This window comes from Amphibalanus amphitrite, unplaced genomic scaffold (assembly GCF_019059575.1).
Source record: "Amphibalanus amphitrite isolate SeventyFive unplaced genomic scaffold, NRLGWU_Aamphi_draft 000306F_arrow, whole genome shotgun sequence".
In the NCBI taxonomy this organism is placed as follows: domain Eukaryota; kingdom Metazoa; phylum Arthropoda; class Thecostraca; order Balanomorpha; family Balanidae; genus Amphibalanus; species Amphibalanus amphitrite.
This window is the reverse complement of record NW_024881801.1, coordinates 41,937-60,340: the sequence shown is the minus strand read 5'-3', so window position 1 is coordinate 60,340 and position 18,404 is coordinate 41,937. Positions and strand designations below refer to the sequence as shown.

Genomic DNA, 18,404 nt, shown 5'->3' with positions numbered 1-18,404 from the left:
TCGGCCGGGCCGGCGCCGGTGGCTGTGCGGGTCTCGCTGGGTGCCTTTCACTGGCGGTGCTTGGACGCCGCCCGTACCGCCAGCAGACGGCTCCGACCCGGTGACCGGTCTACCGGCCCACCGTCTGCCGGTCACTGGGTCGGCACAGGCGGCACGGCCCGACGAATGGGGAGGAACTGGAAACGGGAAATGGAGTGGCACGTCGGTACTTCCAGTATTGCATTGGGCTGATAAGTGACCGATGAATGAATGGTGAAGAGGGTATTGTAATTTGTCAAACCGATGTCCGCTAATGAAGGAAGGTCAGCGACTGCTGTTGCCGTTACATTGTTGCCTGGTGTACATACAGTTGAGTGTAGTCTGGTCAGTTTGTTGTTTTTTTATATTTATTTACCATAGGTATTTAGGGATGTGATAAGAAAACCCTATTGATAGAAGTTATTTCGAAATTAATTGGCCACGAGGTTGAAAGATTGAACTTTTTAATTAGGAATGGTTCTTATCGTTAAGTGCAAACTGCATCTTATTGCAACTTTGTTTGTTGCTTAGAGAGATAATAAAGTTCTCACATTTAGAGAATACGGTCGACGTAATACGTAGTTATCATCTACCATCTGCTCCTACGAATGTCTTCAGTTTCACACTTGACATTAATGTTAAAATGATGCTTTTCAGTTTACAGTTTTTATGACCTGCATATATTCGGATTACCATCTCATAAGCAGTATAAATAAAAGTTTAGCATCGGATATGCTGATGTGCCAACGAAAGACATTCTAATTGCCATTTGAAATTAAACTCAAGGCGATCGAGCCATCACTTGACCCTCATGAATCGATCTATAATGCGCGAATGCGATCTTATAGTTCTACATGCACACCAAACAAGTTACGCCGCTGTTTGGTTGACCGTGCTTGAGCACAATGACCTAGGAACTTGACTTCCTTTGATCGTAACGGCAGTTTTTAGGGGAATTAAGCGTCTGAAACCAAACTCATGTGAGGTTCTCCCTTTACCCTGTGTTTACCTCGTCCCTACACTTTTAAAAAATCATTGGTTTTTATTTTACATGAGCTCCAGCAGCCGACTGGGTTATCACAAAGCTCATTCTGGCTGAATAACGGGACTTAATACCCATTTATTATCCTCCCAGTTATGATGGTCTGGACGTTCTGTTTAACATTTCTGCCCTGACGTTTCTCATCTGCGAGGACGTGTAGGAATGACGAGACCTTCACTTGGATCAGAATCTGCCGAAGGGCCTGCGCGCGGCCGTGACGGCCCCTGATCGTGACCCATGGGTAGCGCCCCAGTACCGACCTCAGGAGGTGCGCCGCTCCCATAGCCACGAGGAAGCCATTACTCTCAGCGTCGTGAGGACCGCGGCCATGTGGCGAGCACTGGGACGATGATATAAGCGGTAGTTACCACTGAGTACAGTCTTCACGTGTGATAAACTTCATACGGTGTGAAAACTATTCGTTTGATGTGGCATGATCTGAGAAAGTTTGAGCTTCTGATGCTCATTTCTCATTAGACGTTTTTGTTGTAATATCTTGGCTTCCTCGGGAGTTCCTTTCGTAATAGATCCTGGGGTGCGTATCTAATGACCTGTATCTAAAGTGAATCGGTCCACAAGAACCTCAGCGCATGAAACACCCGGGTACGGCAGGACGATTCGAGTTGCATCATCCCCGGAGATAAAAGGACTGCCTTACGAGGTCGATTTCTAGCCGGCGGCATGAAACATGCCCGCCACATTCTGAAACGTGCCTGAGACGCAGGGCTGGGGGGTCGGAAGGTGGTCATAACTGGCTGCCCGGTCCATTGAGAGTTATCTATGTATGACCTTAGTCGCGATCTGTCACGGATGACCGGACATGTCTGACCGAAGGCTGAAGGTTATCTCGCATGATCAGGCGATTAGCAACGACTCAAAACGATGTCATTTTGAGGACCTTGTCATTTTGATGCATATGACTTAACATTTTGGTGAACGAATTTTTCTCTTTTTTTGTGCAAAACAGATTGGCGCTCAACGTAATACCGCGTAAACAATTCATGTAATCGCCTTTCTTGAAGCGCAATATTCTGGAGTTTCCTATCCGGATGAGCTATCCCATTGGCTCCGATACTTTTCTGCCAGCCCTAGTGTTCCCACCAGTTGACGGCTCTCGGGTGATCTGACTGGCCCTGTGACCGACTGGCTACTACCGCATTGTGATTCAGTACCGCGTGAGAGAATCTGGACTGGCCGTGGTGCGTTGCCGGCCTCGACAGCGGTACCGCCGCGTGTGATACAGTGTGAGAAGTTCTTCTTATTGCTCAATAAGGGTATGTCGGAGGCATGTGGAGCTGAAAACATGGCATGCATGGTTCAGACACACATTTCTATAGGCACTTCTTAACGGCAGACTGACATGACATTGCATTATTTGGAAATTACACATCAATGAAAGCAAATATGAAATGAACTTGAAAATTATAAGGCTGATAAAACACGTTTCATGGCATGTTAAGTGAGGTCATGTTGTACGGCTAGAAAAAATCAACTCTGTATGAAATCGAAAAGCCAAAGTTCAAGTAATAACAATATATTATGCATGAATCGGCTGAGGTGAGACAATTCATTCGACAGGCAGCGCACATTGCTTGAGTCAAAAATATAGCACGCCCGTGAGAGCACATAGAGTTGATGCACAGCACAATATCCATCTGTCTCTCACGCACATACACACATAGACAGACATACACAAAGACAACACGCACTGAGCACATGAGTGCCCTCATCAGGCTTTGTCCGACAACACGCGGGACTGGACAAGGCATACTGGATCCTTATTCCTTGGGCCCGCTCTCCCCCTGCCCTAGGCTAAAACTGAGCTTCACTTTCATCACCCGACGCATGATTCCCGAGAATGAACATAAACTGCCGGACCCGCCCGGCGCGACTGGAGACCATCCCGTGGTGTCTATCCCGCCGTTCCGCTGTGTCGGTAGCTGGGACGTGGCTCGGAAGGTGGCCCCGGGAGGCGCAGAGGGACTGCGGCAGTCGGAGCTGTGGACGGGGACAGTCGTCAGTCAGTTCAGTCGTCAGTCACCGGGGCACCGAGTCATCACCTGTAAGCCTGGGGTCGCGGACCGGGTCGCTCGACCTGTAAACGAAGGGGTTAGTTTTGAAAGCGAGGCGTATCGACGCTGGTCGAGTTAGTGCGGAGGTCGGAAGCTCAAATCGGAGTCCAGTTAGTGGCCGGTCTGTTAGTTTAGCGAAGTCGGCAGCGGCGACGGCGGACGATGAGCGTTGATCCTTTGGTTAGCCGTTGATTGCCGTGGCGTATGCCAAGTCACGGAGCCGAGTCGGGCGTAGTCAGACAAGTCTATGTCGGTTCGCCGAGTCGGTCGTTCGCGTGTCTGCATAACGGCTCGGCGTGGCCGGTCATGTCTTTTTGTGGGGCGTCTGAGCGGCTGACCCAGTATCGCAGTGGTTGGCGTGTCGACTATCGCAGCCCCGGAGTATTATCGCGCTCGGACGCTGGCGGGACGGTCACGCGTCGGGTGCGGCTCGCTCGCTCCTCTCCTCAGCCTCCGTCCTCGGGACCAGCCCTTCCTGCCGATAGGGATGGACTAGCCACCCCGTCTCTCCCAACCACGCGGCGTGAGACACGCCGGACGGCCACACGGTTCGGTTTCTGGGTGGGACGACCGCACGGTCGCCGGCCAGCGTACAGCGCCGGCTGGGAACTCGGGCGTCAGTGTCGCCTTTGAGCCGTCCCCGCTCCGCCCGCTCCCAGCTTGAGCAACAGCCACTCTGCAATCGGTTGAGCAACGCGCGCGCGCACGCCACGCGGGCGCCTCGGTTCCACTCGGTCAGCGTGTGTCTCTCTCCCACGGCCACGCGCTGGGCGCCGCGGCGCTCACTGGCTCAGTAGACGCACATACCGCGCGCGGCGGTCCGTAACAAGACTGGCGGCTGCGGGGGCCGCCGGGCGTCCATGTGACTATCTCCGCCGACCTTCTGACACGCTGGTCGAGACCGCGTACGACACGGACACCTTGACGTCCGAGTCTGACTGTCCACTGCCCTCCTCCTCCTGCGCGGCGGCCGGCGTCGCGGACGACGTCGCCTCCGGCAGCGACTGGGCGAGGATGACGAACGTGCCGTCCAGCAGGTTCTGGAAGTCCTCCTCAGTCACCACCTTCTCCGTCGACGTCGAAGGACTGGCGTACACCGTCTCCTCGAAGTCGAAGCTGAAGTCGTCGGGCGGTGCCGGTGTCGGCGCCGGTGTTGAGGACGGTGACGGGCTCGGTGACGGTGCTGGTGACGGCGTCACCGCGGCGATGACCACCTGCTCCGTCACGGGCGCGGCTGTCGGCGCCGCTGTCGGAGCTGGGGTCGGCGCCGGCGTCTCCGGCTCCGGCTTGAAGACGGGAGCGGCCGGCGTGGCGGCGGGCGCTGCCGGCTGCAGCGGCGCAGCAGCGATCACCAGTACACCGTCCTTCTCCACGTACACCGGCACCGGGTCGGGCCGGAACACGGGCGCTGGTGCCGGCGTGCTGGTGCTGACCGGCACCGCCTGCACCACCGGTACGCCGTTCACCAGCTGCACCGGAGACGACGCCGGCTGGCCCGGCTCGGAGACGCTCACTGACACACTGGTGCTGACGTGCGGCTGCTGCTCGTAATCCTCATCGTCCTCCTCCTCTGAGCTGCCGTTCTTTTTCCTCCTGCGCGGGTCGCCGCGTCGCGGAGCGCTGAGCCTCGGGGTGCCTCTCCGCCGGGCCTGCGCGCGGGATTTGAGCAGCGCCAGAAGCCGGTCCGGTTTCTTGGTGGTTGTGGTCGTCGTTGTGGTCGTGGTAGTGGTCTCCTGGGCGGCTACAGGTCCGAGCGGCGGCGTCTGACCCGGCTGGAGCAGCAGCTGACCGAGCGCGGCGGCTGCCTGCTGGGCGGCCGGCGCCGGCAGACCCTCCAGTGCGGCCGTCGCCACCACCGGCTGCGGCTGCGCGGTCGGCGTGATGGCCGCCGCCGTCACGGGCGTCGGCTCGTCGTGGTAGTTGAGGTCTGTGACGATCTCGGCAGCCGGCGCACCGGTACCGCCGTACAGCGTGGTCGTCTGTCCGTTCGCCTCGACCACAGTGGGCGTGACGACGACGGCGAGCGTCTGCAGCTGTGTGGCCGTCAGCGTATGCGTGGCGGTCGCCATGATCTCCGTGGTGGTCGACTGGCCGTTGTAGACGAGCGGCACGGCCGAACGCTGGCTGCTCAGGACGGTCGTGACTAGTGTCACCGTGCTGACGTGCAGGCGCGTGCTCGGCTCGCGGATGATGGTGCGCGCGGGTGCCGGCGTCGGCTCCAGCTCCGGCTGTGGCGCGTACACCTGCCGGCGAAGCGATGGTGAGAACTGCAGCGAGTTGTCAAGCTTCTCATCGCCGATGGCAAACGGAAGGTGCGCGGTGGCGGCCGGCTGTGGCCGGTATAGCGCCTGCGCCTGTACCTGCGGGCTGTAGAGCGTCCTGCTGGCCTGGAGGCCGCCGAAGCCGGAGCCACCGGTCGGCGGGAAGCCCTGCTGGTAGAGCTGGTCCCGCGAGGGGTAGCCGCCGAAGCCATTGCCGCCGGCGCCGCCGAAGCCGCCGCCGCCGCCGGCGAAGCCCTGGCCGAAGCCCTGGCTGAAGCCGGCGGCGGGCTGCGGCTGCGGCGCCACGCCGCCGCCACGTATAGACGTGAGCAGCGTCAGCAACTGGGCCGGGTTGTTTTGCGCCACGCTCTGCAGCATGGCCAGCAGCGCGTTCTGACCGGCGGTGGTGCTGATGAGCGTGGGGATCGGGTCGGTACCCCGCGACCGCTTCAGCTTGAGCAGCGCGGCCGCCATCTGGTCGGCCTGGCTGTGCTTGTCGTGGTTGTTCTGCGCCTGGATCAGGTAGTAGTAGAGCATGTAGTTGAAGAGAGACATGTCGGCACAGCCGCCACCTGCCGGCACACAGACAAGAGCTGGCGTCAGCGAACATGTTTGTGTTTTTTGTTTATGCACAGGAGGGGGCAATCGATATAAACTAAAATGCAGCTTAGACGAGGAAGCTTCATACACACGGAAGATGCCACTTGAACTCGAGACCAGTTTGTTAGTGAGATAAATGTCTCTAGATGTTATAATGCCGCAATCATCACTATCTGTCAACGGCTGCGTTAGGAAGCGGTAGAAAGGCAGGTCCAGCGTGTTACGAAACCTATTCCTGTATGCGGAGACCCGTAAGTCTGGTTTCAGAGAGTTGCTCTGCAGGATGGACTGCACGAGAGAGCAGTTAGTCAGACTGGTCTAGCCGGAGGTGATACATAAATTCCTTTCATTAAGAATTCGTCCTTCGATCGGCTTCTCGGCTGCCTCGATGGGAATTTCGTGCCGACAAGTGTTTCTCATTTCTGCACGGGCTCTAACCAGGAACCGTGTGACCCAAAGAATTCCCATCATCGCTATTAGCGCGATCCAGACCGCAATAACTTCTGAAAAACCCTATCGATCAATGTGTCCCCGACCGCCGAGTTCAAGGGTAACGGGCGAGGAAATCTGACAGATCCTCGGCTCTGGCGAAGCTTCTGAACGGCTCGGCGTCTCTCCACCGGGGTCCTGTTTCACAGCTACTAGCGCTTTTGATTTCCATGCAAACTTAAACAAACCGAGACCCTTTCGGTTTCCATGGAAACTTCAAAACAAATTGAGACGCCCACAATGCAGTTTGTCGGTGTTTCCATGGAGACCGAAGGCGCTAGTAGCGTGATGTGAAACAGAGCCCGGTTGACGGTGTCTCTCTGCCGATTGACTTGGTCTCGCCCACCGTGTGTCTGCGAGGTGCACCTCCACCACCTCCACCACCCTCCGCGACCGGCTGAGAGCAGGGTCGGCCACCGCGCGCGACACCCGGCGCACCAGGCGGCCTTGTGGACCGGCCGGCCGGCCCCGATCCGGTCTCCGCGGCCCGCAGGAGAGGCGAGTCTCGTGGCCACGAGCTGCCAACGAGATGGGGTCCGCACAGTGGTGGTACAGGCTGCTGCTTAGCCCCTCGCGGCACCCTCTGAGTTTACAAGCGATCCTACTTTACCCCTTGCTCTTATCCTTCATTGTCCCCATGATGAGAATCTATGTGCTTACCGCTTATAATCCCAGTTTGTTTTTAGGCTAAGACTTTTCACCACCGTCAATTTACCATTCCTCCTCCATTCATTAGCATGCCAATGACTATTGTTTCCATGTGTACGCATTGCACAATGCCCACATACCACCGGGCACGGTGTGTATTGTTCGTTGCCCGTTACCATGCCATCAGGGCGATCGTGCACGGCACGGTTCATGTCACACGCCCATCATAGCGGACCGATGCCGATCCGTGGCGACCGCGACCCCGGGACAGCCTTGGCACCCACCCCGGTGCACCGGGTCACCAGTGTGATGTATGGATCGCAGTGGACCCGACCGAAGGGTCACGGTCGTCACGAGACGTCACGCTGCACTGACCCGACCCGTCACGACGCGCAGGACATTACGTGACAAAGCAGGGTCGACTCGTGCTCGATGACGGAAAGTATGGGCGCTATTATGGCCCGACGTGGATCATTCAGCTTGGCAGTGAATGGCTGTTGATGTATCAATCTGTTGCATTATTCCTCTTGGCGGCCTGGGCTGTGCTCCGATCTGTGTGATACTCTGCTAACCAGAACTGCAGTCTCTGGTGATGCTCCGCTGTGAGGTACTGCAGTCTCTCGTTAGGTTCGCATCCCGACGCTGAAGTCTCCGGGGGCGTCAATCTCCGATGTTCACGTCATTGCGCTGTTCTGTGAAAAGCCTATCAAGTCTTTTAACTGGAAACGGATAACGGCAACCCCCAGTGGAGCACGAAGACGCTAGAAAATGGGAGAGGTAGTGAGCAATAGGTTTTCTAGCGTCTCATCTTGGGGGATCGAGCATGATGGAGACGTGAGCAATGCTTGCGAAATAAAATATCCTATTGAGGAACATCATGATCGAGTTTCGGTTGCTTGAAAGTTACGATCTCGATCTCCTCATTTGCTTATGCTCTATAGTAAAACTGGAAGGTTATGCTTGTTTTCTTGATCAGTCGAATATTTTTTTGTTTTTCCAAGCTCGTCGATTTCAGATGAGGCACGATAACCGATAGGTTTCTCAGGGCCAGGCCAATAAATGTTTCAAGCTGTACTTGCACATAACTACGAAAATGTTTCTCTTCTAGCAACAAATACCTGAAAGCATTCTTGTTTCGAGGCACAAACATTATAATCAAAATAAAATGTCGTTAAACTTCCGTAATTTTTGGTTGTTTATGCGACTTCTCTGATCTGCATTCACCCTCTGGCAACGTATTACTACTCCCTGGTCCCACAGATAGCCATGTAATTGGCTCCCTCCCTCTAATTCACTTGGCAAGCGCCCGCGGCAGGGGCTAGCTAAACGTGATCACCAAGGCAAATTGGCGATAATTTGACGCGGCTTAACCGGTCATCGGCTAGTGATGTGGCGTCTTTAAAAAGCCGATCGCGCCTCAGGGCACACGGTAGGATCGTTTGTATGCGGTCAGCTCCCTGGGAATTTCGCAGAACAAATCATGCTAATGGTGCGCTACAGATGGAATGGATGAATATGACGCGCAATCAAGCGGTGCGCCTGTAGATAATTGTGACGATAATTGTGACTCGTGTGCTGGATGGTTTTGAAGGTTATGAGAGTTATATGCAGCGAAGCGTGGCATCATTTGTCACTCGTCGCTTTGATAATGAACGCACTTTGGTATGACCTTGCGGTCGATGTGCTCTGACGGCTAATTCAGCCGTGTGCCATCAAGTAGGGTGACTGAGCGTTTAACAGAATTGGCCCGGCGTAACTCTTCAGCAGTATAGTGCGTAGCAAGGCTATGTAAACCAGGTAGAACGCTCCCGACGAAAAACTGGGGACAAAAATGAATTTAGTAACCGCGACTCTGGGTACCAAACAAACTCAGGTTGCCATGGTAACGGGGCAAATTTGGCATGAGTACGCATCTAATAACTCATTTTTCAATGAATTGTTTTATAAAAAAAAGCTCAAAAAGACTTGTCAGACCCAAGGCCATATATAGTCGGGCCACTACTAGAATGAATTGCAGTTTTCATTACCGACCCGAGTTTTTATCAGACTGGCCTAAATAATATCAAAATCAAGTCCTAAACTGAACAGCCCGTACTGCTATAGGTTACCTCTAACGCTGTGGCCCCCAAAATCGTCACTGGCTTATCAGCCAATGAGCGTCGAGTATTGGCGTACGCTAATTGGTGGGATTACTGCAGTTGTTGTTTAGAATGCTTACGGTGCTGACAGCGCTAGCGAAGGTGTCTCCACTTTTCGCAATGTTAAAAGCCCGTAGCGCACCCCCCTGGTGCGTAGGAAGGGACATGATATCGGCCCATTAGCCAGGTAGTTATATTCGGGCAGTATAATGGACCCACCTTGTCTTCCTTTTTATCGGTTATATACTTTTTAAAGCTTGACCATGACTGTTCCGAGGTGAATAATATTTTACAACTAATTGCCGCTGGGTCTGGTGGGCGCGGATGGGTGTCACAGGTCAGCGGGGGGAGGTCAGCAGTGGGGTCGGGGAGGTCACACCGGGCCCCGACTGCGGACTGGTTCGCCTCGCTCCAGCAGACACCCAAGGACCAACTCATCACGCCCGCCGCCGCCGTTCGTGGACTATGGCTTTTTCGACAGGACCCCTGCGCTTCAAAGGACATTGTGAAACGGGAGTCGGGCAAATGATAATGGCTCCGCTCATATGTGACTGTTAGCCGAGTTTACAAGGTTGCCGTACGCTGGTTTCGAAACGCAAGAGTTAATCAGAGATGATTGCTTGTGCTCCGTGCTCCTTTTTACTTGTAAGGACAATGTGGTGCTCGATTGGCTGTTTTTCAGATGCTTGTTGCTTTTTAAGTTTGGATAAATCTAAAGCAGGGCTTTGGCGAACCGGAGCGATTGCGTATAACCCTGCAGATTGAGGTTGCGCTCGCTGCGGTGACGGTGGCTCTATGACAAGCAGGGGATTCCCTCAGTTTAAGTCGCCGAGCTGACTGGAATCTGATCTTCATATCTGATCTAACCACCCGTGTTTGGCAATCACCGTCCGATGATGCTCCCAGATCTCCCGTTGAATGAGTGGAACCTGCAGATCATGATGAAGTGCGGGTACTGTTGGTTTACTGTTGATACTGCTGGCCATTACGCTGGACATGTTTCGGCGTAGCCTTTGATAATTTGCTGTAACCAGGCCGGCTTACTCCATTGTCTGGTAAAATTACGTTGTAACCAAACTGATAGTCATGACAATTATATCATTGTTCAAGCGCCCACACTCCACATCCTTCCGAACGGATTCGCACAGCGTTATAAATCCTGATGGCCAAATAGTTAGCACTTGAACTCATTCGCCACCTAAAAAGCAGACCATGAACTTCATCCCATCCATCGTTCTCCCAGCCCATCTTTTTTGCGCGTTTCGCCACGGGACATCCGTTTCACATTCTTACACTGTTGGGTATTGGCCAAGCCTCCAGGGTCACGGCTAACTGTCGCGGCCAGTCGCGGCTGGCGCGGGTGGGGACGGGAGGAGCTGAGATCAGTGCAGACGGGTGGAACGTCATGAACTGCCCAGCCGGTTAGTGTCGCCAGATGCTGGGCTGCTGTGGGCTAGGGTGGCTCGTGCCGTGCCGTCCTAGACGCCACCGGTGTCTGTCGTCACGTGGGCACTAGCTGCACCAAGCGGACTGGGTCAGCTCATGGCCCATGATGACTGTAAAGCCTTCATTACGCCTTAGAGTATGTGGATGATGTTAGTTTCATTGGAAGGACTGTGACAGCCTTGTGATCCAAAATGGTTTCAATGTGATCGTTTACATCGTTTGCATATGGTTGTGCTTAGAGACGACCAAGTCGCGTTCACTATATTCAGCTATTAATCCCGCTCCCCGCGCTGCTTCTTCATTCAACCCAGACCGTTCCGAAGGCGCTGGTCCCATCTGCTTTGCCGGTACGACAGATGGGAGCTCTGTTAACTTTTTGATTCAGACCCGGCGGTCAGCCGGCACCTATCATTCACTACTTCATTCACATTTACATTCAGACTGGGGATCGTTCAGTGTCACACACTTGACACCGAATCCTCCAGACAGCCTACAAGCTGCACCGAGCGAACCTATCTGACGGGCCTCTGCTGCACCATCCGTGACAGCCAGACGGCTCGTCGGACCGCCGTCGGCCTTGGCTGGTCAGTCGGTATCAGTCTGACCCTCTGCAGATCCTCTCCCGCCGCTGATGGGTCTGAAAGAGAGGTGCGCCCGCACTGAGCCGGTCGTATAACGCCGACCCGACCCAGCCCGGTGATACGCGCGGCTCGGGATGACCGGTGCCGACCTGGGTGACCCCGTGGTTCAGAGACTCTGCTGACCTGCCGAGTGACCTGGGGTTGGTGATGTGTCTCAACTGGTCGACTGTCTAAGGACGGGGGTGTGACGACTAGCGGTGGTTGGATGACTTCGCTTCGCTAAGAACGGTAGTATGTGAGAAATGAAAGTAGGAAGGTAGCCGGCTGAACTGTCGGGCAATCCTCACTACCCACAGACCATCGTCGGGCCGCGGGCGGATGTGGGAATCTGCTAGAACCGGCACTGGCGATGGATTATATGGTGGCCTTAACCCATTACTTTGAGCTGCAAACTTCGACGCGAGCAGGGATTTTGGCTTTGGAAGTTAATATTTTTATGCAAGATTTTGTCACGTAACACAGTATTCATTTATACAGATTATAGGCCTGCTGTCATTGTCAGATTTTATCATCAGGTCAATACTAAATATTGCATATGCGATGCACCATTGTTTAACAGCCATCGGTAGTTAAGTCGGAATGTTGCTAATTTTGATCAATTAACGACATGCGTATTACGTACCGCTGATTGTGTGAAAACGTTCATAACGATGATTACGTGCGGTTCAATGACATGTTTTCGGCGCCATCAGCTTCCTTCGTTTCTCTCGCGATTTCCAGTGGTTTATTCATGTTTTATTTAGCTACCTGCTATCGGTTTGTAGACGCTGCGACTTGTTTTGGCTCGTAACCAGCATTGTCGATCCTTCCCTTGAATGGCTATCGGTGATCTCGCGAATGGGAGAAAATCTGACAAATGTTACAGGCCTGTCTCATCACGGAAGAAAATATCAGATAAGCGATGTTCGGTTGTCCAAGTCCGTTTGCCTTTCGGAAGGTCACCCGGTATCCCCAGGTTCCCAGAAATTCCATGTGTGAGGATCGCGTTTGGACCGTCCAAGGTATCATGCTGGAATTGTGACGTCAGTAATGACGTCAGCACCTCGAAGTGCGATCCATCACGGCTCTGGTTTATAGCTGACCGAGGTTAGGTCTCGTGAGCTGGCCTCGTGACCTGACCTCGTGGCCTGACCCCGTGATTTGATCGACGTTCCGTGAGCAAGCCGGACGCCTCAAGGGAACTGAGACACTGAGCTTGCCAATAGCACAGTGAAATGGCAGTGTGATAACTGCAATAAAGTACGGACTAGCCGAGCCGGTGTCCCTTGAGAACAGATCGGCAAGCCGACAAGCACCAGCTTTGGCAAGACCAATACTGAGTCTGCAGGCAGTGATTATCATTGTTGGTCTCACTATCAGTCGAGCAGCAGTCTGGCATGCTCTCCGTCATAGTGATGAGAATTGAGAAGTCCAACGGACCAGCTAGCTGTCCCGCCGCAGTCACAATGCGACAGGACTTGACGAATGAGTCACGGGTTGGCCAGCTGTTCTAGTAGGCATAAAGACAACAGGGCCTCACGAATGAGTCACGGATTGGCCAGCCATTCCAGCCGCCGTGAAGACGGCTGGGCCTCACGAACGGCTCACGGACTATAAAAGTCACCGGTCAGCTGTGTTGGTCGGTCAGCTGAGCTGTCGGGTGATGCAACCCTGCGATGTCTCGGGGATGAGGGTCAAGGTGCCGGGCTCCGGACGAGTCTCCGGTGCTCTGCTCAGCAGGTCTGGTCTCGGCGGGGCGGGCAAGTCGAATCGCTCCGATCGCCGCCAGCTATTCCAATGAGCTCGGGTGCTCGCTGTTTCCCAACTTCGCATTCTCATGCATCCTAATCACAAACGGGTTTGGGCTGTAGGCTAATCAAGAATGGACGTTACTTGAAGATGCCGTGTGCTGAGAGCTATGGTCTGCTCTGGTCCTACTTGCCAAAAATATTATAAATCTTTTTCGGAAGTTTCTCTATCACAGGCCTTTGTGAATTTGATGCTAGAGTTTTGGCCAAGTCATGCGTAGATTGCGTTCCTTTTAGCACATTTTGGTACTTCAAATAGAATGCCAACGCTTTCCGTTCTGTCAAGCTTTCAAGATACGAGCACTTACCATATGTATTTGGATTGCTTTAAACGGCAGCCGCTATTTAAATCCCGGGCGGATCGACTGTGCAATGTGTTTTACCAGCAGGGATGAGGCCCATTACAGGCAGGCGCTCGCCTCACACCTGTTACGGTGCGGGGACGAGGCTAGCCGGCTCTAATCCCAAGGCTGTCGCTGTCATTAGTGGAGATCCCGACTGGCGAGACGGACGGATGCTGTTCTCGGGCCCACAGAGCCGCTTTTTGCTGCGATGCGGAGCTACCAGCCGCCGCCGCGCGGAGCTACCCCACCTGCACCTTAGCTGAGAGGTGCGGCTCCGCGGCTGAGATACCGGCCTTCTCAACGCCAAATGACTGTGGTGTGTAGCCACCAGCCATTGAGGACGTCCAGTGACTGCCCAGCAGCCGTCCGGTCGCCCGGCTGGTCCCCGCCTGAAACAGGGTCGGCTACAGCTGCTGACCAGGGGCCAGTCGCAGCTCGCAGCTCGCATCCGTCCACAGTCCATCCACAGCCAGTCCACAGCCCGGTCCACAGCCGGTCTGCAGCTGCTCAGCTGTCTGTCAGGGCCGGGAGATGCGACGCACTGAGAGAGATCAGCGACGACGATCGGTCGGGTGGAGACGATCAAAACATGCCGACACCGGACGGCTGCATCTTCGGTGTCCAGTCCGGTGTCCGGTGCAAGCGGGATGACTGTGGCCAAGGTCTGCAGCCCTGCAGTGGTGTTTGTGACAACAAACGGAGCCCGCCGAGCGTCGTAGATCTGCCACTGACCCAGTGGGAGAGATGAACGGGAGTTGGGAGTGGTATGTTGGGATTGGAGACCTGCCCCCTGTCTCTGGCTAGCCTGGGGGGTGTAAATGGATCACCTGTTGTCCTCATCGTTCTCTCTCGGATGCTCTTATGTCCTCTCCTCTGTTTATCCCTCTTTTCTTTTCTCTCTCTCTCTCTCTCTCTCTCTCTCTCTTTCTTTCTCGCTCTAGCTCTCTCCTCTCCTCTCTTCGCCCCGTCGTTCACACCACCTTCCGCGCACCCCGTGAATGACTCCGGCCGGTTTGACACATCCCGCTATGTTCCGCATACGCGCGCCCGCCGAGAGATTCATGGCACGCGGCTGGTGACGTGCCTGCACGCCCACCACGGCGCCCAGGGTCGTCTGGGAATGCACGTGCGCGCACAGAGCAACACGCCAGGTTGATGATATTGGCCAGGGTCTGTAACTTGAGTGGCGTGGCGTCGAGATGGTGTGTCGTGTGCCTGGGTTCAGTTCATATAGAAAAGCCAGTCGGCAAGCAAGTATCACTTTTCTTAAGTGCCACTTTTCAAAAGGACACTTTTGGTAACATTGGTGCCGGTGTGTAAGGGTGGCTATATGAACCCGTCTGTCGAGTTCCCCTTTCCGATAAGTGTCCCTTAGCAGTAAATGGGGCTCTATACGAACTGGGCCCTGGTCCCGTTGGTTGGATTCCGGTCCCATGGGTGTTGGCTGGTACTGCTGGGAGGCAGAGGGTGTGGTCCAGGCGTGGTCCTCGCGCCAGACGCCAGAGGGTGGGTTCGCTAGAGGCTGGCCTTGGCGGTCGTACTCTCGTAAAATATCAATAACAACAGCGGGACCATGGGAGGCTGTCCCGGCCGATCTCTCACGGACTGTTGGATACAGCCGCAGCTGCGTGAACCGTGTAACGTTTCCACCGCAGACCCGTTAGCATGGCACTGGCTGTGAACTCGCGGCAAAGTTCGGCAGGTGTGAGGTTATTTTAGTCGGCAGTTGAACCACCGAACCTCTCCCGACGCTTTGTGATTAGCGTGCCCTCAGAATGACGCGCTTCTGCTGATCTTTACCGAGCTGAGCGGATCTCCCCGAACTGAGATATCTGGGGCGGCCCGACCTGACCGCAGCGCACGCTACCGACCTGCCGGTGTCAGTCGGCCCCCACGTGGGGTCATGTGTGACTGAGCTGGTGGGGCTGACCCGACCAAGGTGCTGCTCTGACCCCGGGCCAGGGTCAGTCAGTCGGTGCAGCGGCCGTGCTACTGTGCGTGTGTTGTATGGTTGCGCCGACGAACAACGCTGACTGCACGCGACCTAGGCCGTCGTGTCTTGGAAACTTTTTTTTAACGCAATTTATGAAATCAATTCAAGGCGTGTCCGTCTCATAGTTTTAATCTTATCCATTAGCTACGCATTAAAAATGACTAGTGTCCTTGTAATCCTTAGCCCTTTTGTTCCGAATCAACATGAAAATATTTTATTGTGGCCTTCTTGGATAGAGATCCCTTAAAATTTACCTGCAGCAATGCTCCGTGCACGAATATACGAGTGCTGAACAGAGTGGCTGTGCGATGCGTGGGCGCACTTTTCCATGACGTGGGTAGTCTGACACCCGTACTGACTGCTGCCGGATGACGGCTGACCCTGGCACGTAAGAACGGGCTCAGCCGCGGCCCAGATTAAAGTCGGGGTAAACCACCAGCTGAGACGAACAATCTGGACGAACGGAAAGCTGGAGCTGAGGCTGGTGATGATAGACATATGCAGACAGAACAGATGGAATGTCACAGTCGTATTGGTGCTGGCAAAAATACTTGAATTAAAAAGAAGCTTGTTTCTTTTTTCAATTAATCCGGTTTCGAGTATTTACAATGTTCTCTCGGTTTATCATAATTTTGTATGCAATTACGTGGGCGTCTTATTCTGCCATAATGCTGTCTATTCCGAGCTCGATCGTTGCCTTATGGAATCGTTCCTTACCTGTGTCATTATAGTCATGCGCAACATGACGAACACATGTGAATTCATCTATGTGAAGTGCATTCATGCACAAATCAGGTTATAACTACGGTGGCCCACCCATGGTAAACAGTCGTTAGAGGTTATTTCGTCACCCATGAACGGACACGTGACTCGTGCCGGACAACCAACCATCCGTAGAAACAGTGGTATGGAATCGATGAATGGAATTGGTTACCCAACAAAGGTGGCACTCAGTAGCGAATGCATGCAAGTTTCATGACCATTGGAATCTGATGGGTCAGCTTATCCCATTCTGATCTCATTTAGGCAGTACAAAATTCATTTGCTAACATGGATAGGAAAGTAGGAACGCTTTTGACCATTGCAAATATAACTTGTTCAATGTTCATTTCCCCTGGGTAATACATTCCACAAGTGTCGTCTTAGGTGAGTCCGAGGGCAGACATTAGGCTGGATATAGTCGCCGATATTAAAACCACTGTCATCCTTCCTGTAATCCAGCCGACAGTCGGTGACCCGTGTTACTCGGTATGACACTGGCAGTGGCTCTGAGCCGCATTGTTTGCTCTCTGTCTCGCCCGCCGGTCTGGCTGCGCCGTTCAGCTTTTTACCGGCTCGCTGCTCGAGTGATACATTCGTTGGTCAATCGGGGTCCGTAAAGGAGTCGTCGGTTTACGGCCCATTAGGCGTCCGCTGGTATTACTTCATCTGGACACGTTACCACACAGGCACGGGTCGCTTTGGCCCGGCCGCCGCCCTCCAGCCGCCAACTGACCTGATACGGGTCGGTCGGTCGGCCAGCGCCGTCCGTGGCATTGGAGTTAAGGAGCTTGGTATTAGGGTACTATCAAGTTTGCAACGTGTCGCAAGACGCTGAGACACTAGATCCCAAGGCAGCGTGATTATGGTGCATGCGATGGCTGAAATTCGTACAACGCTTGCGTCGGTTGCCGACTAGGGAGATTATTGCGGAATTTGTTAGTGTGTAGAGTTCTTTTCAAAGCATCATAGGTCGTCTGATTTATCTCCTGGGTATCCAAAGGAAACTGCCGCCCTGCATACTAATTGGCAATTATAATTAATCAATAATCTCTGTTTATGTTTTTATTCTCTGGAGATGGGTGCGTTTCATTTAAGCTTTGATTGACTTGCGCGCGTGATTACGTTCTTTATGGTTGTTTGCGTCACATCGCTTGCGCAATGTGCATTTACAAGGATTATTATCATGGGAAGGACATAGCTGCGTGCTTGCGCTGCTGCAGTCATTTGGCTAAATTTGGCCTCATTGAGTGACGCAACGAAACCTGAAGTCAAAGCTCATCGTGAGACGACAGATGCAAAAAAAAAACTGAACTTATTGAATGGAATCTTTTTGAATTGCTGTCCGATTGTTAATGAACAACTGCTTTCATTGTAAATAGGATCATAGCTGTGAGAAGGATGTTAAAGTGGACAATTGGGTTATACACTTCTGCAGTCTCCAATATTTCAGGATAGTGACTTGGAGACTGGAGTAACTTGGGAGAAGTTGAAGCTGGAGACCCACCTGAGCCAAGCACAGCCTGTCGCTTATGCCTCCTGTTAGTCCGATCGTCGCCATCACCGTGCGCCGCGCGGTCACCGGCCACATATCCGTTCGTGGAGAGCCACGACACGGTCACGGCCGCCAGCACGGCCAGCAGCCGCATCACGAAACGTCACGGGTGTCACGGAGACGTCGCACAGAGTGTCACGGACCGCCTGCTCGCGGCAGCGGCGGCGGCGCGTCACAAGGTGTCGGGGCGCGCGCGCCGCGGCCGGGGACTCGCCGTCTCGAGGCTCGAACAGCGTGTGAGGGCAGCGCTCACATCCTCCGCGGCAGCCCGCGCGCGCACTCAAGGGCAGCACCTGGGGCGGCGCGGCCGCTGGCCCCGGCTCGGCCGCCGAACCCGCCGGCCACACAGAACAGCAGCGGCGACAGCGGCGGCTCCGACCCGGGCCGCACAGAGCTGGGAGAGGCGGCGGGGAGCGCGGAGCAGCGCACGTTCGCGACACGCGGCGGCCGGGGCGACACTGCACGTGGCTGACGGGAGGGAGTCGAAGCACCGACTGGATTAACTCCTCTGCAGCGCGGCGCGCCGGCCGCCTCAGCCACAGCGCTGCCCAGCTGGATGAAAGTGAAAACGTCGGAAGGTCGCGGGTGAAAGGCCGTCGTCAGTCGACGAG

At 54.4% G+C, this 18,404-nt stretch overlaps 2 protein-coding genes across 3 annotated transcripts in view; one reads left to right on the top strand and one right to left on the bottom strand.

Annotated features, from left to right (window-relative positions):
* LOC122388018 (mucin-5AC-like) overlaps nucleotides 1-18,404 on the top strand; it is a 94,556-nt gene that overhangs the window by 44,249 nt on the left and 31,903 nt on the right. The gene's annotated exons all lie outside the window — the stretch shown is intronic.
* Nucleotides 2,579-18,340, bottom strand: LOC122388019 (mucin-5AC-like). Of its 2 annotated transcripts, XM_043378758.1 has the most exons (3): nucleotides 17,746-18,340; nucleotides 5,493-5,965; nucleotides 2,579-5,375 (listed from the first exon to the last, which is right to left on the bottom strand). In XM_043378758.1, the coding sequence occupies exons 1-3, from the start codon at nucleotides 17,885-17,887 to the stop codon at nucleotides 3,999-4,001; spliced, it is 1,992 nt and encodes a 663-aa protein (XP_043234693.1). In that variant the 5' UTR covers nucleotides 17,888-18,340; the 3' UTR covers nucleotides 2,579-3,998. The 2 variants fall into 2 exon arrangements, with proteins under 2 accessions (XP_043234693.1, XP_043234692.1); XM_043378757.1 differs by having other exon boundaries at nucleotides 2,579-5,965; nucleotides 17,746-18,339.